The sequence below is a fragment of the Notolepis coatsorum genome (assembly GCF_963971535.1).
Source record: "Notolepis coatsorum genome assembly, chromosome: 19".
In the NCBI taxonomy this organism is placed as follows: domain Eukaryota; kingdom Metazoa; phylum Chordata; class Actinopteri; order Aulopiformes; family Paralepididae; genus Notolepis; species Notolepis coatsorum.
In genome coordinates, this window is record NC_140183.1 from 44,286,363 (window position 1) to 44,305,333 (window position 18,971).

Sequence of the window (18,971 nt, forward strand, 5' to 3'; positions counted from 1 at the left end):
GCGGTCGCCTTGTTTGATCTGCCCGCTTTACGCGCTGCGCTCTGGTGAGTTTTTGTAAACAGTCTTTTGGATCTATCGTTTTTTGTGTGTTTGTAAAGCACTGAAGAGATCCTGTTTTTGTTCAGACTGTTCTCACCTTTTTTGTCTGTTGGATTTTCACATTTGGATTACCTAATTGTTTTTACTCTGGACACTGCTCACTGTGTGTTTCACACCGAAGATCTGTCACTTGGATTATTTGTTTGGACAATTCACCTCACCAGTCACCTGTCAGTTTTCAATTGTGCGCTGAGCTAACTCGGACTCTCTCTCTCCCTAACTCGGATGCCTCCATCCGGAGCATATGCTGGGAGGATCTGCAGAGCGGCTCAGACGTCACGGACAAATTCCACAACGTAACCTTCTGGGAGAAGCTGCAGAGCAGCAAACATTCCTCACATGCCTGTTTCCCAGTTTGTTCTGTTCACCACCAAATTCATTCTTGTTACTCAGTAAATAAACACGCCCTTGATTTTGGCTAACTCTGAAACAACTCTCTCTGTGCCGTTTGCGTTTGGGGTCGGTGTCAAACCATAACACATATGAACACCCACGATATAGTGTTCTTCCCCCTTCCTATAAGAAAGAATAAAAAACGCATTGCAACAAGAACAGAGGTTATTTGTTGAGTTTATGTACAAAACCCTTGCAATAAATGTGTCTTAAATTAATGAAAAGCATACATGCTCTGGAATCGGATACAGAGCATATATCGTGTGGGTGATATGACTTGTATTCTGCTTACAGAATTCCACGTATTTAGTTTTACAATGTCAAAGCCTTTTAATATAAATCAAAACGTTCCCGTATTTCTGCAATCTATGCGCAAAATAATAACGAGTTGAGTTATAACAAAGAATGTATTACATGCTGGGTAGGCTGATAGAGTAAACTATGATATGAATATGAATATAATATGATATAAAGGTATACTGGTCCGTCCGCGAGGAGTCGGATAGCCATTAAATGCCATTTGAGAATATAGGCTATTAATGCAAAGCGACAGCCTATAGCCTATACATATTATTTAATGTTTTCATAAGCGTAAAGATACAACAGCTAGATTAATGATCAAGTTAGTTGACTGTATGCAGGCTTCGCAGGGCTGTTATTATATATGCGCAAGTTACTGTTGCATAATGTAGGCTATGGCTGCTATTATGTAATTCATATAGGCTACCTAATACCGACAACAAAATAGATTGTATGCCTCTAGTACAAATCATATTATACCCAGTAGCCAATCGAACTAAATGAATAAAGGCATTCATATTCCAGCATGGTTATAATGACACACCAACCAACGCCAAACAGTGGTTAACGAACGGTCTTTATTAGTATTTTGAGCTGTCCAGGCAGAATTGCAGCAATGATCTTAGGGAATCTTTGATATCTGATCACCATGTACAAGTCCGCCTTTTATTTATCCCATAGGTTGTGTCTTCTTGGTTCCGTGAACAATCTCGCTCGTGGAGTTTCTCATAGTTCGCTCGGGTTAGTCCATTATTTCACATCCCATGGGGGGTGTTTCATGACCATATATGGATAATCATGCACGAGCATTGGCGGTAGAATAGTTTGAATGGGTTTCCAATCAGTTTTTAGTTATTGTGGGGTATACAATTTTAGCTATAGGTTAGTCTTCTAATGTTTTAAATGTATGTGTTTTGTGTTATTGTCGTGTTTTTGTTGTGGCCTATCAGCCCTTGGACCATGACGGAAATAAGGGTTTTACTCTTTCTCATGTTATCCTTTGGATCCTTGTTGTGTGTTTTTAATCCATCAATCAAATCAAATCAAATCAAATCAAATAAAAAGGTCCCTCTAAAGGAGTGACAAGTTTTTGTTTGTAACGTGCGTGTGTTTATTCTAGGGCTGACCCCTATTAGTCGACTAATCGGTCGAAAGGAGCCGTAGTCGACTGGCCAACCTCTTAGTCGAATATAAAAATATATAAAGAAAATTATATATATATATTTTATCATTCTTTCCAAAAGAAAATAGGCCTAGAAACGTGGCTAACGCTAATGACACGCATACCAGAGGCTAACTGCCTACGAAAACAGGCACAGAGGCACTGAAAGAGGATTTAACCCATCTAATGAACACACTAGACTAGACAAATATCAAGATGTATTGATTGATTGATTGAAAACTTTATTAACAGATTGCAGAATGGGTACAGTACAGTACAGCTCAATACATACAATTGTTAAGGGGATGCAGACCAGAGAAAGACTTTCGTCTTGTTTACATCAGGGTCCCCCATTTTCAATTCATCATAATGTATCCATCAGTGGACCAATTGAATACTTTTGCAGAGGACAAGAAGCCTTCAGTCGACTCCTTCAGACATTAAGCACCCCCACAGCCCAAATGGAATGATAAAAAAATAAATAAAAAATATTTAAACATTATACATATATATATTTTTTTTGTCGATCAATAGTCGACTAACGGCAAATTTTGGCCAATCATAGTCGACCATCCAAATCCTTAGTCGGGGACAGCCCTAGTTTATTCACTGTGTATTTTGGGGTAGCCGTAGTACGAAATAAGTAATGAGGGCCGGTTGTTTGTCTGTTGTAACAGCTCAAATTGAGGGGTGGCGTGTGTGGGGGAGTTGTGGGGTTCATGTGAGAACACGCCTTTTTAAACAGGCGTAGACTCTGAATTCACAATTGGTGTTGCTATCATGTTAGCTTTCAAGCAATGTACGTAGCACATAGCCAAGGGCTCTGCCCCTTTCACTCAGTCTGTTTTTTTTTTTCACGTGATAAAGTGAAAGGCATGGCGGACGACAAGTCTTTCGCTTATGAAACGGAGACGTGGGGCTGCGGGTGAACGCGCCTTTTGAACAGGCACAGCCCTGAACCCACGGTTGGTAGCTAGCTGCTACAGTATGTTGTTTGTTCACTGTAAACACAGCTCGCGGCTAGTGGCGCTGCTCCGTGTTTTACCTCATATCTTCGTATTTTATGCGAGGGTGGGCGGGGATAAACCGGTTTCCATTTTCTCCGTTGGGTATGTTTATATCCTCAGTGGGATTCTGACGATGAAGGGGGAGGACGTAGCTCAAAACGAGCGCACCTCTTCACTCTGGGACCTCTCGTGCGCATTAGTGTCATCACGTGACACTCTTTCGACGTCAGGGCAATGTTTGCATTCCCTGCTCGTCTCGGGGAGAGGGGGGGCAGCCATTGAAAACGTCACAGGTTTTCACGTTTTCTTATTGGCCCGAGAGATATATCCGTGAGTTGAGATCTGCGTGGCAGGTCACTATGAATTGGAAAGAGGGGACCCTGATGCAGACAAGACAAATGTCTTTTTCTGGTCGACATCCCCTTGGCAATTGTATGTATTGAGCTGTGCTATATCACTCACGTTGTCTTTTAAAAGGTCTCTCCGGGATAAACCTGGCGCCCTCCCCTCTCGTGTGAGCGGAATTTGTGACGGATGTTTTTTTTCCCTTCGGACCGGTTCCTTCCTGGTTCTACCCAGACAGGGGGGAGAAATGTTGTGGGGGCTCTTTCTTGTTAGAATTCGCCCGCCACCGTTCTCAGGTTTTACGAGCCTACACGCTGTTCATATCAGCACTTGGTCTTACGGGACCGGTGTTAGCGCTGGCCCGGGCGTGTTTTTCAGGTGTTTATTTGAATCAGCCTTCGGGACCAGCGCGCCCTGGTCTGGCCAACGGCATAAACAGCGTTTTTTTATGCGGTCGGCCAGGATGTTTTTTTTTTTAATCTCTACCGAGCGCCAGCTCACTAGGCTAGCTCGAGGGCTCGCGTGCATCTCCGGGGGGAAATGACGGGGTAGATCAAACATCGGCGGAGGGGGTTTCACGCCCATTAGGTGGGCCACCGGGAGCTGTGCGTTCACGTGCAGACCGCCTTGGTGGCGCCCCATGTGATGTTTTGGGAGCGTTCTGCTCCCGAACTCACTGAGGACCCCTGTCTGTCTTCCTACCGAAGGTCAAGACTTGTGAAGGTGGAGTACGGTCACGCCCCTCGCTTATATGCATATGGTAGGAAGGGGTGTGGCCGGGCAAGTAAAGGTGCAAGTAGCGGAATTCTTTCAAGGTCACGCTAGGTGACAGGGACATCCCATAGGGAGCAGAATGCTCCCAAAAGACTCATGTAACTACAGTTATAGGATAACCTTTGTTTCCTTACGCAGAAAATACTTTTCTGATAATTACATCACTGCATAATTCATAGGTTCAGACAAGCTTTGTTTTTGATTATTTATGATACTCTGTATATGCCCAATTCAAAGTTATAGCCGCATTTCCTTTCAAACTAATTTGGTTGGGGATGTCCGGATACAGATTTTGGGCAGAGGTGTTTAGCAGGTTGTGATGTACAGGTGTAGAGACAGCTCTGCGTAGCAGTGTGGAATCGTGTAAGAGCTGCATAATGCTCCAAACTCATCTACTCACTACTTGTTGTATTCAGTATAACTGCAGGACCTGGTACTGCAGTAAAACACTACTGGACACTCACTTCTGCCCACAGCTGCAACCACACTGTATGCCACACTGATAATAATGATGTACATAGTACGACGTAATGTAAATGTAATATGAATGTAAGTTATAGATGGAGAGTGATAAGTATAATCTACTGTCTGTCTTTTGTTTGTCTTGCTGTTCTGTTCACTGTATGCAAGGTTCTATTGTCATTGTATTACATGCCTGTCTTACTGTGAAACTGTATAAGTTGTATGTCTTTATCATCAATGTCACTAGACAAATTCCTGTACATTAATTGTATCTGGTGAATAAAGAGTTTTCTGATTGTACTTACTTTGGATCCCGGCTCTCCCTCACCTCTCTCCCCTGGCTGTCCTGTCTCACCTGGGAATCCCTGGAAGCCCTGTGGACGACAGTGTTGTGTCTGTTCCACCACCCTGGGCCTTACTTTTACACGCAATTATATGTATGTTTGTGCTTTAGATAAAATGTCTTTACCTTAGGGCCCAATACACCTATACCTGGGGTCCCTCTGGGGCCTACTGGTCCAGCTGGCCCTTGATCACCCTGAGAAGAAAGTATTGTCAAAATACATGTCACACATCCTGGTTATCGGCACCGCAGCACACCGGTGGCAATAACCATGGTAAAGAGAGAGAGAGAGAGAGAGAGAGAGCGAGAGAGAAATGGGGTAGCTGACGTGTGACAAAAGTATAGATAAAGACCATTGTAATTAATAAAAAAAATAATATATATATATATATCCAGAGTTTTAAGAAAGGTGCGGAATAAAAGTATTGCTTTTCCCCCAAAATAATTATTGATTCATGAATTTAAAAATTTGGCAGGTACAAAATGAATGTTGTTGTTTACATGTTGTGTGCATGTATCCCTTCCATACTTCCCATTTCTCCAGGTGGAATGCACCTGATTGGATAACTGACATGCTAGTATGTATGTATGTTATGTCAGTCTTTTCATAGGGAGCAGAGGCATGGACACTGAATGAAGAGGCAAAGAGGATGATAGACTCTTTTGAAATGTGGATGCTGAGGAAGATGCTGAAGATAACATGGAAGGATAAGATCAAGAATGAGGAGGTACTGAGAAGAGCGGGTATGCAAGGAGGACAGCTGCTGGAGAGGTTGAAAAAGAGAAAGATGGAGTTGTGCAGGCACATGCTGAGAGGATCCAGCAGGGAGATGTTCAAGAAGGTGGTGATGGGCAATGTTCCCTCTAATTTTTTTTCCGTCTGAGCAAACACTCAAACCTCCTGAGCAGACATCAGCAACTACTGAGCAACATACGTCACCTGCCGATTAACCGGTTAGTTGATAAGCGGAAAAAATCTGAGAATCTTAATTTCCCTCAATGTCTAACATAAACATCTATACATTTTGCTGATACACAGAAATAATACAAAAAGGCATATTATATTCCTTAATCAAATATTTATTTGACCATTGATTGATAATACAGAGCTGCCTCGTCATTATTTTATTAAGTGAATTATCATGCAACTTCAAGTGTGACCATATTGTGATATTTTTTTTAAAGAGGACACTCTGCCTTCAGCCTCAAGATACTTAATGATACTCGAAGTTTACTCAAAGATGTCTTATCATTTTAATATATTTAAAGTATGCCTCCTCTGTCTGGATATAAAATTATTGTTTATAATTTATTTTATAACAAAATAATATCTCTCTATAACCAAAGTTACTCAACATGCTGTATTATGCCTAAAGTAATCTATCTGACAAATCTCAAGAAAATAACTAAATCAACCTATGACAAAATAATATATATTTTCAAGTCTTACTGGACAAAATAAATAACAAGAAAAATATGAAGTAATGTTCTAAATAATACCTCTTCTGTATTAGAAAATCCAGCTTTAAAAAATATATCCTTGTATATTTTCAATGTAATGTAAATTATAAAACCGTAACCTCACAAAGATAGTAATTTAAAAGTGCACTATGCAGTTTCGAATTTGTTACATTTGCATAACTTGCAATTAGTGTACAAAACTAATTTATTACACACATAATCCTTAGAATGATTGTATCATAACAAGCATCTTATCAAACCAAAACATAATTTTGAGGCATCAAAATAGTTTAAAATTATTTTCTTTCTCTCTCTGTATAGCCGCATACTTCAATCAATTCGGTCAACTTTGCCATCAAACTCTCGCCTCGCACAGCTTTATTTGTAATGTTTTTCTGTGTCCATGTGAGCTTTGAGATCGCCAGCACCTTTATTAGACACAGACACATGGTCAAGCTTTGCACATGTTGCACTCCGCTTCCAATTAGTCTCGACCGGGACGGTAGATTGGGAATTTTCTCTGCAGTTCAAGTCAAGTCTAGTCAAGTCAAGAGTTTTATTTGTCACGGCATTAACAGTGGTGCAGTGGTAAATTGACAGTAGGTCAAACGCTCCACGCGCGTGCACGCGCATGTGCACGCGCATGCGCAGTTTTTTTGGCACACATTTTTTTTTTTTTTTTTTGCTGCATACTTATAAAAAAAAATTTAAAGATGTTTTTTTTTTACAAAGCGCTTGAATCATAGCCACGTTAATAATGCTTGTAATAAACCAAACCGTTTGTAAATCCGTCAATATTTCAGCGAGTTATGAGTATTTTTGTCTGTGCAGCTCACTCACTCTCACTCAAGGCTAACTGGAGCAAGATGGCGGCGGTTCAGTGACGTCGCTCTCCATTGGCCGGCAGCGCGGGCAAGCTATCTAGTGTTCTATATATTTCTATGCCTTAAAGTGTTGGTGCTCTCGTCCTGCAGCTGGATACTATTGCCTCACAGCGCGGCCGTCAGCGCGCGGCCCCAATAGTACCCAGCTGCAGCTCCGGAGAACAGCGCTTACAAGCCCCCGCACATACAAGGCCGCACATAGCAACCCCTCGCTTCCATTGGCTGATTTTGGTCACGTGATTTTGGCACGTTGCACTGCGGGATTGATTGATTGATTGATTGAAAACTTTATGGTGACGTGATTTTGTGTCACGTTGCACGTTGCACTGCGGGATTGATTGATTGATTGATTGAAAACTTTATTAACAGATTAACAGATTGATTGATTGATTGAAAACTTTATTAACAGATTGTAGAATGGGTACACGTGACCTGACCGATTGATTGATTGATTGATTGATTGATTGATTGATTGATTGATTGAAAACTTTATTAACAGATTGCAGAATGGGTACAGTGACCGATTGATTGATTGATTGATTGATTTATTGATTGATTGATTTATTGATTGATTGATTGATTGAAAACTTTATTAACAGATTGCAGAATGGGTACAGTGACCGATTGATTGATTGATTTATTGATTGATTGATTTATTGATTGATTGATTGATTGAAAACTTTATTAACAGATTGCAGAATGCAGTACAGCTCAATACACACAATTGTTAAGGGGATGCAGACCATGCAGTACTGTTACATTTGTGACATACAGTAAATATATACAAGGGGGAGGGAACTGTACATTTATGATGAATTGAAAATGGGGGACCCTGATGTAAACAAGACGGAAGTCTTTCTCTGGTCTGCATCCCCTTAACAATTGTGTGTATTGAGCTGTACTGCAGATATATTTCAATTGCCTTACTTATTTACATAAGTATTATAGGCCTACAGCAGTATTGTACAGACAGTCTGTGTGAAGTCTGTGTGGTTATCCAGCTGCACAAAGGCAGAGCAAGAGGCTCTACAGAGGGTGGTGAAGGCGGCAGGCAGGATTGTCGGGACTCCTCTATCAAACATCACCTCCGTCTTCACCTCCCGCTGCCTCCACCGCTCCAAGTGTATCATCAAGGACCAGTCTCACCCAGCACATCACCTCTTTCAGCTCCTTCCCTCAGGGAGGAGATACCGGTCCATACATGCCAAGAGTTAAAGATTTAAGAACAGCTTTTTCCCCCAAGCAGTCAGACTGTTAAACGCTCATTGACTGACCCCTCACGTGCACCATGCACTTACCTGGACTTGATAATCACTGTTACCACTCATCATGCACTTTATTTAAAATATTCTGTTATGTACAGTGTTATATGTGTTTCATGTATGTATATATTGTACTACGGTCTGTGGGAGCTCCCCTGAAATTTCACTCACGGTCATATAAGAGTTTTAATGTAGACGGTTTTATTAATGAAATGTTGGGTATAAACTGGGAGGAGGTATGTTGTGAGGATGACCCAGAGGTTGCACTGGACTTATTTATGTCAGAAACAAATCAGCACCATGGATAGATAGTAGCTTTTAATGAATTTTAATGAATGAGAGAGACATACTGTAGCCAAAAAAGCATCAGTGTGTTCCAGTTCTGCAGATGACAGACAAAAGTACCGTTCCTTACGTAATCAAGTCACAAAGTTAAATAAGGTGAGAAAAAGGGAATATTTTAAACCATGGTTATATGATGTGAGAAATGATGGTAAAAATCTATGGAATGTTTTAAATCAAATTATGGGTAGAAAATCCAATGTCTGTACACCTTTTGTTGAGTCATATGGAATTGTCCTAACCAAACCATGTGATATTGCCAACCATTTTAATGATTTTTATGCAAGTAAGATATCTCAGCTCAGGCAGGGAATGCACATCTCAAACAATACAAAATCAAATGACATAATTAAGAATATCATAATGAAAGATAAAGGGTGTACATTTGATTTTCAACAGGTTGAGGTTAGTGATATTGAAAGGTTACTCCAGGCTCTACCTGACAGCAAGTTAGCTGGCACAGACAACTTGGATAGTAAATTATTGAGAATTACTGCTACGATCATAGCAAGTCCAGTGTCATATTATTAATAGATGTATACAAGTGGGACTATGTCCAAAGATATGGAAGGAGGCTAAGGTTACTCCTTTACCCAAAGACTCCAAATCAGTTTTTAATGAGGGCAACTCCAGACCTAATATAGAAAATGTAATGTACATATACGTTGTATACATCTATTAATAATATGACACTGGACTTGCTATGATCGTAGCAGTAATTCTCAATAATTTACTATCCAAGTTGTCTGTGCCAGCTAACTTGCTGTCAGGTAGAGCCTGGAGTAACCTTTCAATATCACTAACCTCAACCTGTTGAAAATCAAATGTACACCATTTATCTTTCATTATGATATTCTTAATTATGTCATTTGATTTTGTATTGTTTGAGATGTGCATTCCCTGCCTGAGCTGAGATATCTTACTTGCATAAAAATCATTAAAATGGTTGGCAATATCACATGGTTTGGTTAGGACAATTCCATATGACTCAACAAAAGGTGTACAGACATTGGATTTTCTACCCATAATTTGATTTAAAACATTCCATAGATTTTTACCATCATTTCTCACATCATATAACCATGGTTTAAAATATTCCCTTTTTCTCACCTTATTTAACTTTGTGACTTGATTACGTAAGGAACGGTACTTTTGTCTGTCATCTGCAGAACTGGAACACACTGATGCTTTTTTGGCTACAGTATGTCTCTCTCATTCATTAAAATTCATTAAAAGCTACTATCTATCCATGGGGCTGATTTGTTTCTGACATAAATAAGTCCAGTGCAACCTCTGGGTCATCCTCACAACATACCTCCTCCCAGTTTATACCCAACATTTCATTAATAAAACCGTCTACATTAAAACTCTTATATGACCGTGAGTGAAATTTCAGGGGAGCTCCCACAGACCGTAGTACAATATATACATACATGAAACACATATAACACTGTACATAACAGAATATTTTAAATAAAGTGCATGATGAGTGGTAACAGTGATTATCAAGTCCAGGTAAGTGCATGGTGCACGTGAGGGGACAGTCAATGAGCGTTTAACAGTCTGACTGCTTGGGGGAAAAAGCTGTTCTTAAATCTTTAACTCTTGGCATGTATGGACCGGTATCTCCTCCCTGAGGGAAGGAGCTGAAAGAGGTGATGTGCTGGGTGAGACTGGTCCTTGATGATACACTTGGAGCGGTGGAGGCAGCGGGAGGTGAAGACGGAGGTGATGTTTGATAGAGGAGTCCCGACAATCCTGCCTGCCGCCTTCACCACCCTCTGTAGAGCCTCTTGCTCTGCCTTTGTGCAGCTGGATAACCACACAGACTTCACACAGACTGTCTGTACAATACTGCTGTAGGCCTATAATACTTATGTAAATAAGTAAGGCAATTGAAATATATCTGCAGTACAGCTCAATACACACAATTGTTAAGGGGATGCAGACCAGAGAAAGACTTCCGTCTTGTTTACATCAGGGTCCCCCATTTTCAATTCATCATAAATGTACAGTTCCCTCCCCCTTGTATATATTTACTGTATGTCACAAATGTAACAGTACTGCATGGTCTGCATCCCCTTAACAATTGTGTGTATTGAGCTGTACTGCATTCTGCAATCTGTTAATAAAGTTTTCAATCAATCAATCAATCAATAAATCAATCAATCAATAAATCAATCAATCAATCGGTCACTGTACCCATTCTGCAATCTGTTAATAAAGTTTTCAATCAATCAATCAATCAATAAATCAATCAATCAATAAATCAATCAATCAATCAATCAATCGGTCACTGTACCCATTCTGCAATCTGTTAATAAAGTTTTCAATCAATCAATCAATCAATCAATCAATCAATCAATCGGTCAGGTCACGTGTACCCATTCTACAATCTGTTAATAAAGTTTTCAATCAATCAATCAATCTGTTAATCTGTTAATAAAGTTTTCAATCAATCAATCAATCAATCCCGCAGTGCAACGTGCAACGTGACACAAAATCACGTCACCATAAAGTTTTCAATCAATCAATCAATCAATCCCGCAGTGCAACGTGCCAAAATCACGTGACCAAAATCAGCCAATGGAAGCGAGGGGTTGCTATGTGCGGCCTTGTATGTGCGGGGGCTTGTAAGCGCTGTTCTCCGGAGCTGCAGCTGGAAGCATCTCCGCGGCCCAGAGAGCGCCGCTGGCTCTGCGGCTCTGCAGCTGCATGCTTCTCCGGGAGTCCGGTTGGATAATGCCATGTAAAAAGTCGCATGCCTGACATATCGGCATGTAACTCGAGAACCGAGGCACGGATTTTGGCGATCCAGATGGCATTCGAACGGCAACGAATAGCGCGTTATTCGGTCATTTATATGTTCGGCGAAAAATGCAGCCCCGAGCCTTCAGATGCTCGCAAAGGGCCGTGAAACTGAAACTGAAAAACAGTGAAACCCCGGACATTTCGATGAATTAATAAACCCCCCCCCGGACGCCCCGGACAGGGCGTGAAAAGAGGACATGTCCGGGCAAAAGAGGACGTTTGGTCAGCCCTCTACCTGTGCTTTTGTTATGTAAAAACGGTGGCCGCGCCGAGCCGGCACTTAGTTACAACGAATGGGAACAGCGGATTTTTGTGTGAGTGACTGCGCGTACACGCGCGAACATTTCCGTGCGCGATTGCGCGTACTTCAGCCTCAGTGAGTGAGGTATCACAGCGTGATACCGAGTGATACGAGCACTGCAAGCCTTACAGTGAAATGCGGGGGGTCTTGCCCGCAGCGATTGTGCATAGTACAGTAATCAGGCATGCGTTGTTCATGGCACGGGGTACCACTCAGTGGTACCTCACTGAGTATTAAAGATTTGAGCAGAAGCGCGTGCACGCACATGCACGCGCTCGCGAGAACGCGCTGCGCTCGGCTCGGATCGTTGTGTTTACCTGCGGCGCTACCTCGCATTATCATAACAATAGCCGCTATAGGCTGGTGTCTTCAACCAGTCTGGGACTCTTTGTGATGTAAATATGGAACGTCCCAAGTTGCCGCTGCCCACAGAGTGCACCGCCGTCCAAAGGTGAACGACGGCGAACGAAGGGCCAAATCAAAACAGCCGTCAATTCCGAATTGACAACTGTTTTGATTGAATGAATGAATGATTCAACCCCCCACCCACCACCACTCACCCCCGGACAACAACACACTCTGCAAACAGCAGCAACCCGGGACATTCCATATCTACATCACAAACTTCGGGACTGAGTAGATAATTAATTAATCTTCTCTTTATTTTTATTATTTATATTAAAACTGAATCAAACCATAAACAAGGTTGCCTGTTGGGATGTTAGATCCTAATGTGAAAAACTGATTTTATATGTCTGCACTTTATGTGCTCATTTTATGCCTGTCTTAATTCTGTTGTGAAGCACTTTGAGCTGCAGTTTCTGTATGAAAGGCTATACAAACAAAGTGTATTATTGTGCGCGAGGGAACATATGCGCATGCGCGCGGGGCCGCGCGTGCGTGCGCGCGGCGTCATTATCCTGCGTGGCGGCTCAGCCCATAATAACAACGCAACGCTGACAGTAATACAATAATAGTATACAATAATAAAAATCCAATGGATGAGAATGCGACATTTGTGCAATAATACAAGTCATAAGAGTAAAGACATAGGTATATGTACATGAGTTCATCTGTAATGTACATTTTCGCATTGTGAGCAGAATCAATGCTGGTCGGATCTGTCCGCTTCCTCATCTGTTGTGTCTGTGAGCGCAGTAGCGCCGCCCACAAAGCACTGAAAGCAGGCTTCTCTGGGTAACGTCACACGCAACAGGGTACCATAGTATTCGGTGCAACGCGCCAGTCAATTTAACTACATGCATATTTTAAACAAACGTTTCTGTGTGCGACAGATTTCAGATGTGCCATGTGCGCCATGTTTTGCCATGTGCGCACAGGCGCACCTTAGAGGGTACATTGGTGATGGGGAATGTGGATGGAAAGAGAGGAAGTGGAAGACCAAGAAGAGGCTGGGTAGACGACGTCTGTGATTGGAGTGGAGTGAGAGGCGGAGTCAGGGAGTTGGAGAGAAGAAGTTGGAATGGGTTGGAGAGTGATAGGCAACCTTCGGAACGAAGAAGCCACCTGATGATGATGATGATGATGATGGTGCTCTAGTGCGACATCTAGTGGCTGAATGTTATCTAGTATTAGGGGTGTAACGGTACACAAAAATCATGGTTCGGTACATACCTCGGTTTTGAGGTCACGGTTCAGTACGGTAAATTTTTGGTACAGTGGGGGAAAGTTTGCAGAACGTGGCTTTCCATGTTCCACTCGGGGGTGATGTAGTGTGCAGTTACTGTTAACACTTTTGCGGCCACTGGGATCCGTCTAATCTCACTCTATATGGCCAGCTTATCATAACAACCTTTCATTGTGCGTGAGGCTGTTTGTAGAGCTAAATCTAAACTTTATATTATTGCTATCTGTCCATTGTCATTGTCAATTGACACTATAAACCGTCCCTTCAATATGCCTTAAATAAAAAAAAATCATCAATACGTTCCCATTTTATAGCGTTGTGAATATGAACTATATACCGCAATGTTCTGGGGTATTTCCTGGAAGGCGAGATACAGAGCGCTAAGCTAATAACGACAAATCGAATGGCGTTTCGGCTATACACAAGCTAGAGCTAAAACTCAAAATGCATATTATCGATATCATGGTCCACCATGAATGCATGAAAGGGGGGGCGGGGGACGTCGTTTCTGATTATTGATTACCAATAACGGCATTATTCTCATTAGCCTCATACGCTGATCGGCTGGTTGGGTATGAAAGCAAGGCCCGATCGGTCTGTAATTTACGTGAAAAAGCTCTTACCGTGGGCCGGTTGGATGCCAAACAGGATTTCCCGGTTATCGATCGCCATCTGGTAGATCGATATATCCATTGGCTGATGCTATATTCCTTTACTGCATACTGAATTCAGCGTCCCAAAAAGTATTCCAAGCTACATGCTACAGGCATAGCTTCAGGCTAACAAAAAACTCCACCCATGATGAAAAAAAACAAACACCGGTCTGTAACAGGGAACACTGCATTACCGAGACAGCGCCCCTACGAGGATCTGGCCGGTAATGCACTTTTCCGAATTCCAAGAGTAGGATAAATCTGCAGTGCCGCTCGGTGACATTGAGTAGGATATTACAATGGAATAAAAGCCAAAACAACCTTACCATGTATATATACGTGGTTGGCCCTCAAGCGTTGGATCCGAAACCCGTATATATATACGTGGTTGGCCACGAATGTGTTAAGTAGGGCTGTCAACGAATATTCTATATTAAAATGTATAATCGACTTGATTGTGAAAATGAATATTAGATTGTGAAAAAAACAGCCCCTGGTGGGCGTGGGCCTGAATGTGCTGCATGACGGATAGGAGACACGTGACGTCACTTTTACATTGAGCTGAAGAATGTGCCAGTAGTAACAACAACAAAAACAAAAACAACCGCATAGCATGATGGCAGACTTCAGAACCCAGTTGCGAAGACTGAGCAATCTCAATCTCCCGTTGTAGCTATGCCACACTTTGGAGTGCGTCTCCCTGTTTGTAGAGCTATATCTATATTCTATATTATAGCTATGGAGACAATACTATAGTCACTTGGCACTGACTTTCTTCCGTCGAACATGCAAAAAAGAGAGAATTTTTTCATGCATACGTTATGCATGCGCGTTATCCTGTGGTGAATATAAGTATAGTTTAGGAGTGATCCGGGATAATTCATGAAACGATGAGTTATAGGGTGCTACGTGTATTCTACTATAAGCGCTGGCGTTTCTTGCCTGGACACGCTACTATTTCCAAATCAAATGTATATAATAGGTATTATGTTTCATCATGAATGCATAAAAGGGGGGTGGGGGGGGGTCGTTTTTTTATGCTTTGATGGCCAGTAACGGCATTCGTGTTGAACACCACAGAAGCCGATAAGCTGGATCGATATGAAAACATTGTTGGATGAAGCTGAAATTGATGTCAGATAGTCCTTACCTCTGGTCGGGGGTTATTCCAAAAAAAAGATTCCAATTGTCTTGGTTTACTGCACTCTTGATACTGCCACCTGGCAGGATCTGGCCGGTACTGCACCCTCTGGGTCCCAGTATGCCTTTTAACGGCAACATACAGGTCTGTGACATTGAATAGAATATTAAAGGTCCCGTGTCTTATAAATGGCCTTTTCCAGTGTTTAGCATTGTTTCCTAGCAATGGGGGTTTGTATCAATGGGGTCTGTGTCTCTAATTCTAATTTTGGCGGATTGCTCCAATTCAGTTGAGACAATATCCTCCCCCATGAACTAAGCTATTCTGATTTGACTCGCTATCCTACGTAGCAAGGAGCTGATCTGCAGTAACGCTGCCTCTATGGTTGTAGCGCAACCATTCGCTCAACAACAGAGCGAGTGGAAATACCGACACTTCCTCAAGCGGGTGCCGACAGAGAGAGGCAGAGGACGAGCGAGAGAGAGGGAGGGAGAGCGATAGAGAGAGAGAGAGAGAGAGAGAGAGAGAGAGAGAGAGAGGGAGAGAGAGAGAGAGGGACAGGAGCTTCTCTCTGGGAAACACACACATTTACACACAACCTCCCGACCGCCCGCGCAGGGATGGAGCTTCTCCACTCGCATATCACTGTCAAAATATCTTTGACTCCCACGCGCACACCCGTATTCTCGTTGTTGGCACAGAAAGTGTTAAAAGGCATACAGACTCGAATTGAATTGAATTCACCTCTTGGTATAGTGGTCTGCGATGTCGCCTGCGGCGCGGGAGACCCGGATTCGAGACTCACTCGGGGCAATCCCTTAACAGGGGTCGAACTTTAACACAACGCAGAGATGGCAATATGAGCCCGGTTACACTAACACTATTTAGGGAGTTCTAGAGTCAAGAATGTAAGTAGCCTACTTTTCAGTTTTTAGCATTTAGCACGTTATTATAAATTATCCCTCAAGGTAAAACTTTATTGAATAATGAATATAGACAGAAGCGTCATGCAGGTCCCTAATGGTTTGATTACTATTTCCCGTTTCATGCCAAGGAAAATATATCGTTTCATGTTTATTACACCTTGTTCGGAGGTGCGTTGCTGTGTATGAATGTCTATATGTTCTACTGTATATGCCATAAACGTTCATTAATTTGATCTCACTCCGAGAGACAGCCCCTTCTCAATCTAGCACCATGCACAGAGAGAGAGAGAGAGAGAGAGAGAGAGAGAGAGAGAGAGAGAGAGAGAGAGAGAGAGAGAGAGATTTTACAGGTAATCTCTCAGTGTTGTGCGTGAGCTGAAAGAACAACATCCGGCCCTTTGCGCAAGTTATATTTTGGGAAGGAACTTGGAGTTTTTAATTAAGTTCTGCATGAAAAAAAAGGTTTTTCATGTGCGTTCCGTTAGTGGTTAAAGTAACGTTGCATTCGTTCGGTACACAGCGCATACTGAACCGGTTCGGTTCGCTACGATTACGTGTACCATTACACCCCTATTATCTATTCTATGCAGTGGTTAACAACTGGAGGATCGCGACCCAAAAGTGGGTCGTGGGGCCATTTTGAGTGGGTCGCGGATGTGGGTAAAAAATGTAAGTTTCCCATGACGCAGCGTGTGTGCAGTAGCCGTTTGCTGCCAGCGTTGTCATGACAGTAACACTAAAGTCGTCATATCAGTTAGCGCTCATTGATTCGAGCATTTGTAAACATGGCAGAGTTGATTTTGCAAAAAAAAATATATATATATATATATATATATAATTATCTTTTTTAATATATTCAAATACAATTTTTCCATTTGAATCCCATGCACATCGAACGAAGCTTCGAAGTATTTAAGACAGCCCTAGACTACATTAAATATGGCTTTTCTTACATTGAAGACAAACGAGAGGGACCAAAACCTCAGTGTGTTGTGTGTAGTGAAGTGCTAGCACATGAAAGCATGAAGCCATGAAAAATGAATATTCTTCATAATACAATGCTGTTCAGTATCCCCTGATCTGATTAAACTGATCTATAGCACTTTTAAGTAAAAAATACTTTTTGATTGCCCAGGCGGATTAGAATGTACCTTTTCCCCTTGAATGCCTGAGCCAGGTGCACCGGCTGGTCCCAGTAACCCAGATGGCCCATGGCTGCCCTGTGAAAAGAATTAAACCCTTCTCACAATACCATTTACACAACAGTATAAACTGCCACTTTGATCAGGTGCACATCTACCTAGAATAAATGTCAACATCAACGCTGTTTACCGTGTCTCCTTTGACCCCGATACCGGGGAGACCACGGTTGCCCCTGGGACCGTCATATCCTCTGTCACCCTACAGCAAAGGTAGTGAAGTAACAGATTCATATCCATGGCTCATTTCACTTGCAACACATCTCTCTTTTAACATGGAATATATTTCACATTTGTAAGAGGATTCTGCCACTTGTGTCTGTATAGTATTGTCAATTGAAATGTCAATCCCTAAAGTAAATGCAGTGTTTTGCAGAAAAACAGTGTGACATTGTACGTTTTTCATTTCTATGAAGCAGTTTGTTAATACTTTTGTCATATCAACAGTCATATCAGTAAATATCACCTTGTTTTTTTGCTCCACAATGGAATTATGCATAAGATAGAGATTTCAAGGTGGGTGTAAAAGGATAATGATAGAATCATAAAATTCACCTTTGGTCCTGGGAGCCCCTCTCCAGATGACCCTGTGTTTCCCTGTGCTCCAGGTGGTCCCGGGGAGCCCTAGAATAAACAGCCAAGACACTTGAAGTTTTAAGCTTTCTTAAAATAAGCTGGAGAGTCCCAAGTTAAGTGTGTAAAAGAGACAGGAATACCCAAAGGTTTTAATGTCAAGGACCCCTATACATCATACGGAAGAACATGGACATGACGGAGTGGGACTGCACACAAATGGAGATCAGTACCAATCACTCTCAAGAGCTGAATACACAGAACACAAATTACATGATTTTGAATATAATGTTAACCCAGAAAATCATCTATGTAATTAAATCAATCCAAGCTGTGAATACTACACAGAGAAAATTTAAAAAAAAATTATCTACTTTTTTTCTGCATTTTCTATTTTTCTCCCATCCCAATTTCGTATTATCCAATTTTACCCTCCCCTGTCTCGAACGTTGTTAGACCATGCCTCCCACTGGTCGGCTGCAATGTGGACGAAGCCTTGCATCACGTGTCCCCTCCGGTACATTGTATAAATGTAAGGATATATTAAACTACAAAGCCTTGCACATAATTTACTGCTCACTTATACTTCCTTACATTTCTTACTGTGTGGAAGTATGGGGGTCGACATTTAAAAATACAGTAAATTCAATAGTCGTACTGCAAAAGCGGGCCATTCGGAACCTTTTCAAGGCTGGTTACTATGAACACACAAATCCATTGTTTATAAAGTCTCATATTATGAAATTTAATGATTTGGTTTACTATAAAACTATGCAAATAATGTACAGAGCTAAAGCAAAGTTACTCCCAGATGGGGTGCAAAGGTTTTTTTTCAACACATGAAAGAAAATATGATTTGAGAGATATTTGTAAATTTACTGTTCA

The 18,971-nt window shown here is 41.7% G+C and overlaps 1 protein-coding gene across 1 annotated transcript in view; it reads right to left on the reverse strand.

Annotated features, from left to right (window-relative positions):
* The window catches only part of LOC311246028 (uncharacterized protein), a 90,270-nt gene that overhangs the window by 39,822 nt on the left and 31,477 nt on the right, over positions 1–18,971 (reverse strand). Inside the window, exons 14-18 of the mRNA XM_084336094.1 lie at positions 18,069–18,137; positions 17,647–17,715; positions 17,466–17,534; positions 5,012–5,080; positions 4,848–4,916 (exon numbers count right to left, since the gene is read on the reverse strand). Coding sequence (XP_084192220.1) covers positions 4,848–4,916; positions 5,012–5,080; positions 17,466–17,534; positions 17,647–17,715; positions 18,069–18,137 — 345 coding nt within the window. The remainder of the gene's footprint in view (positions 1–4,847; positions 4,917–5,011; positions 5,081–17,465; positions 17,535–17,646; positions 17,716–18,068; positions 18,138–18,971) is intronic.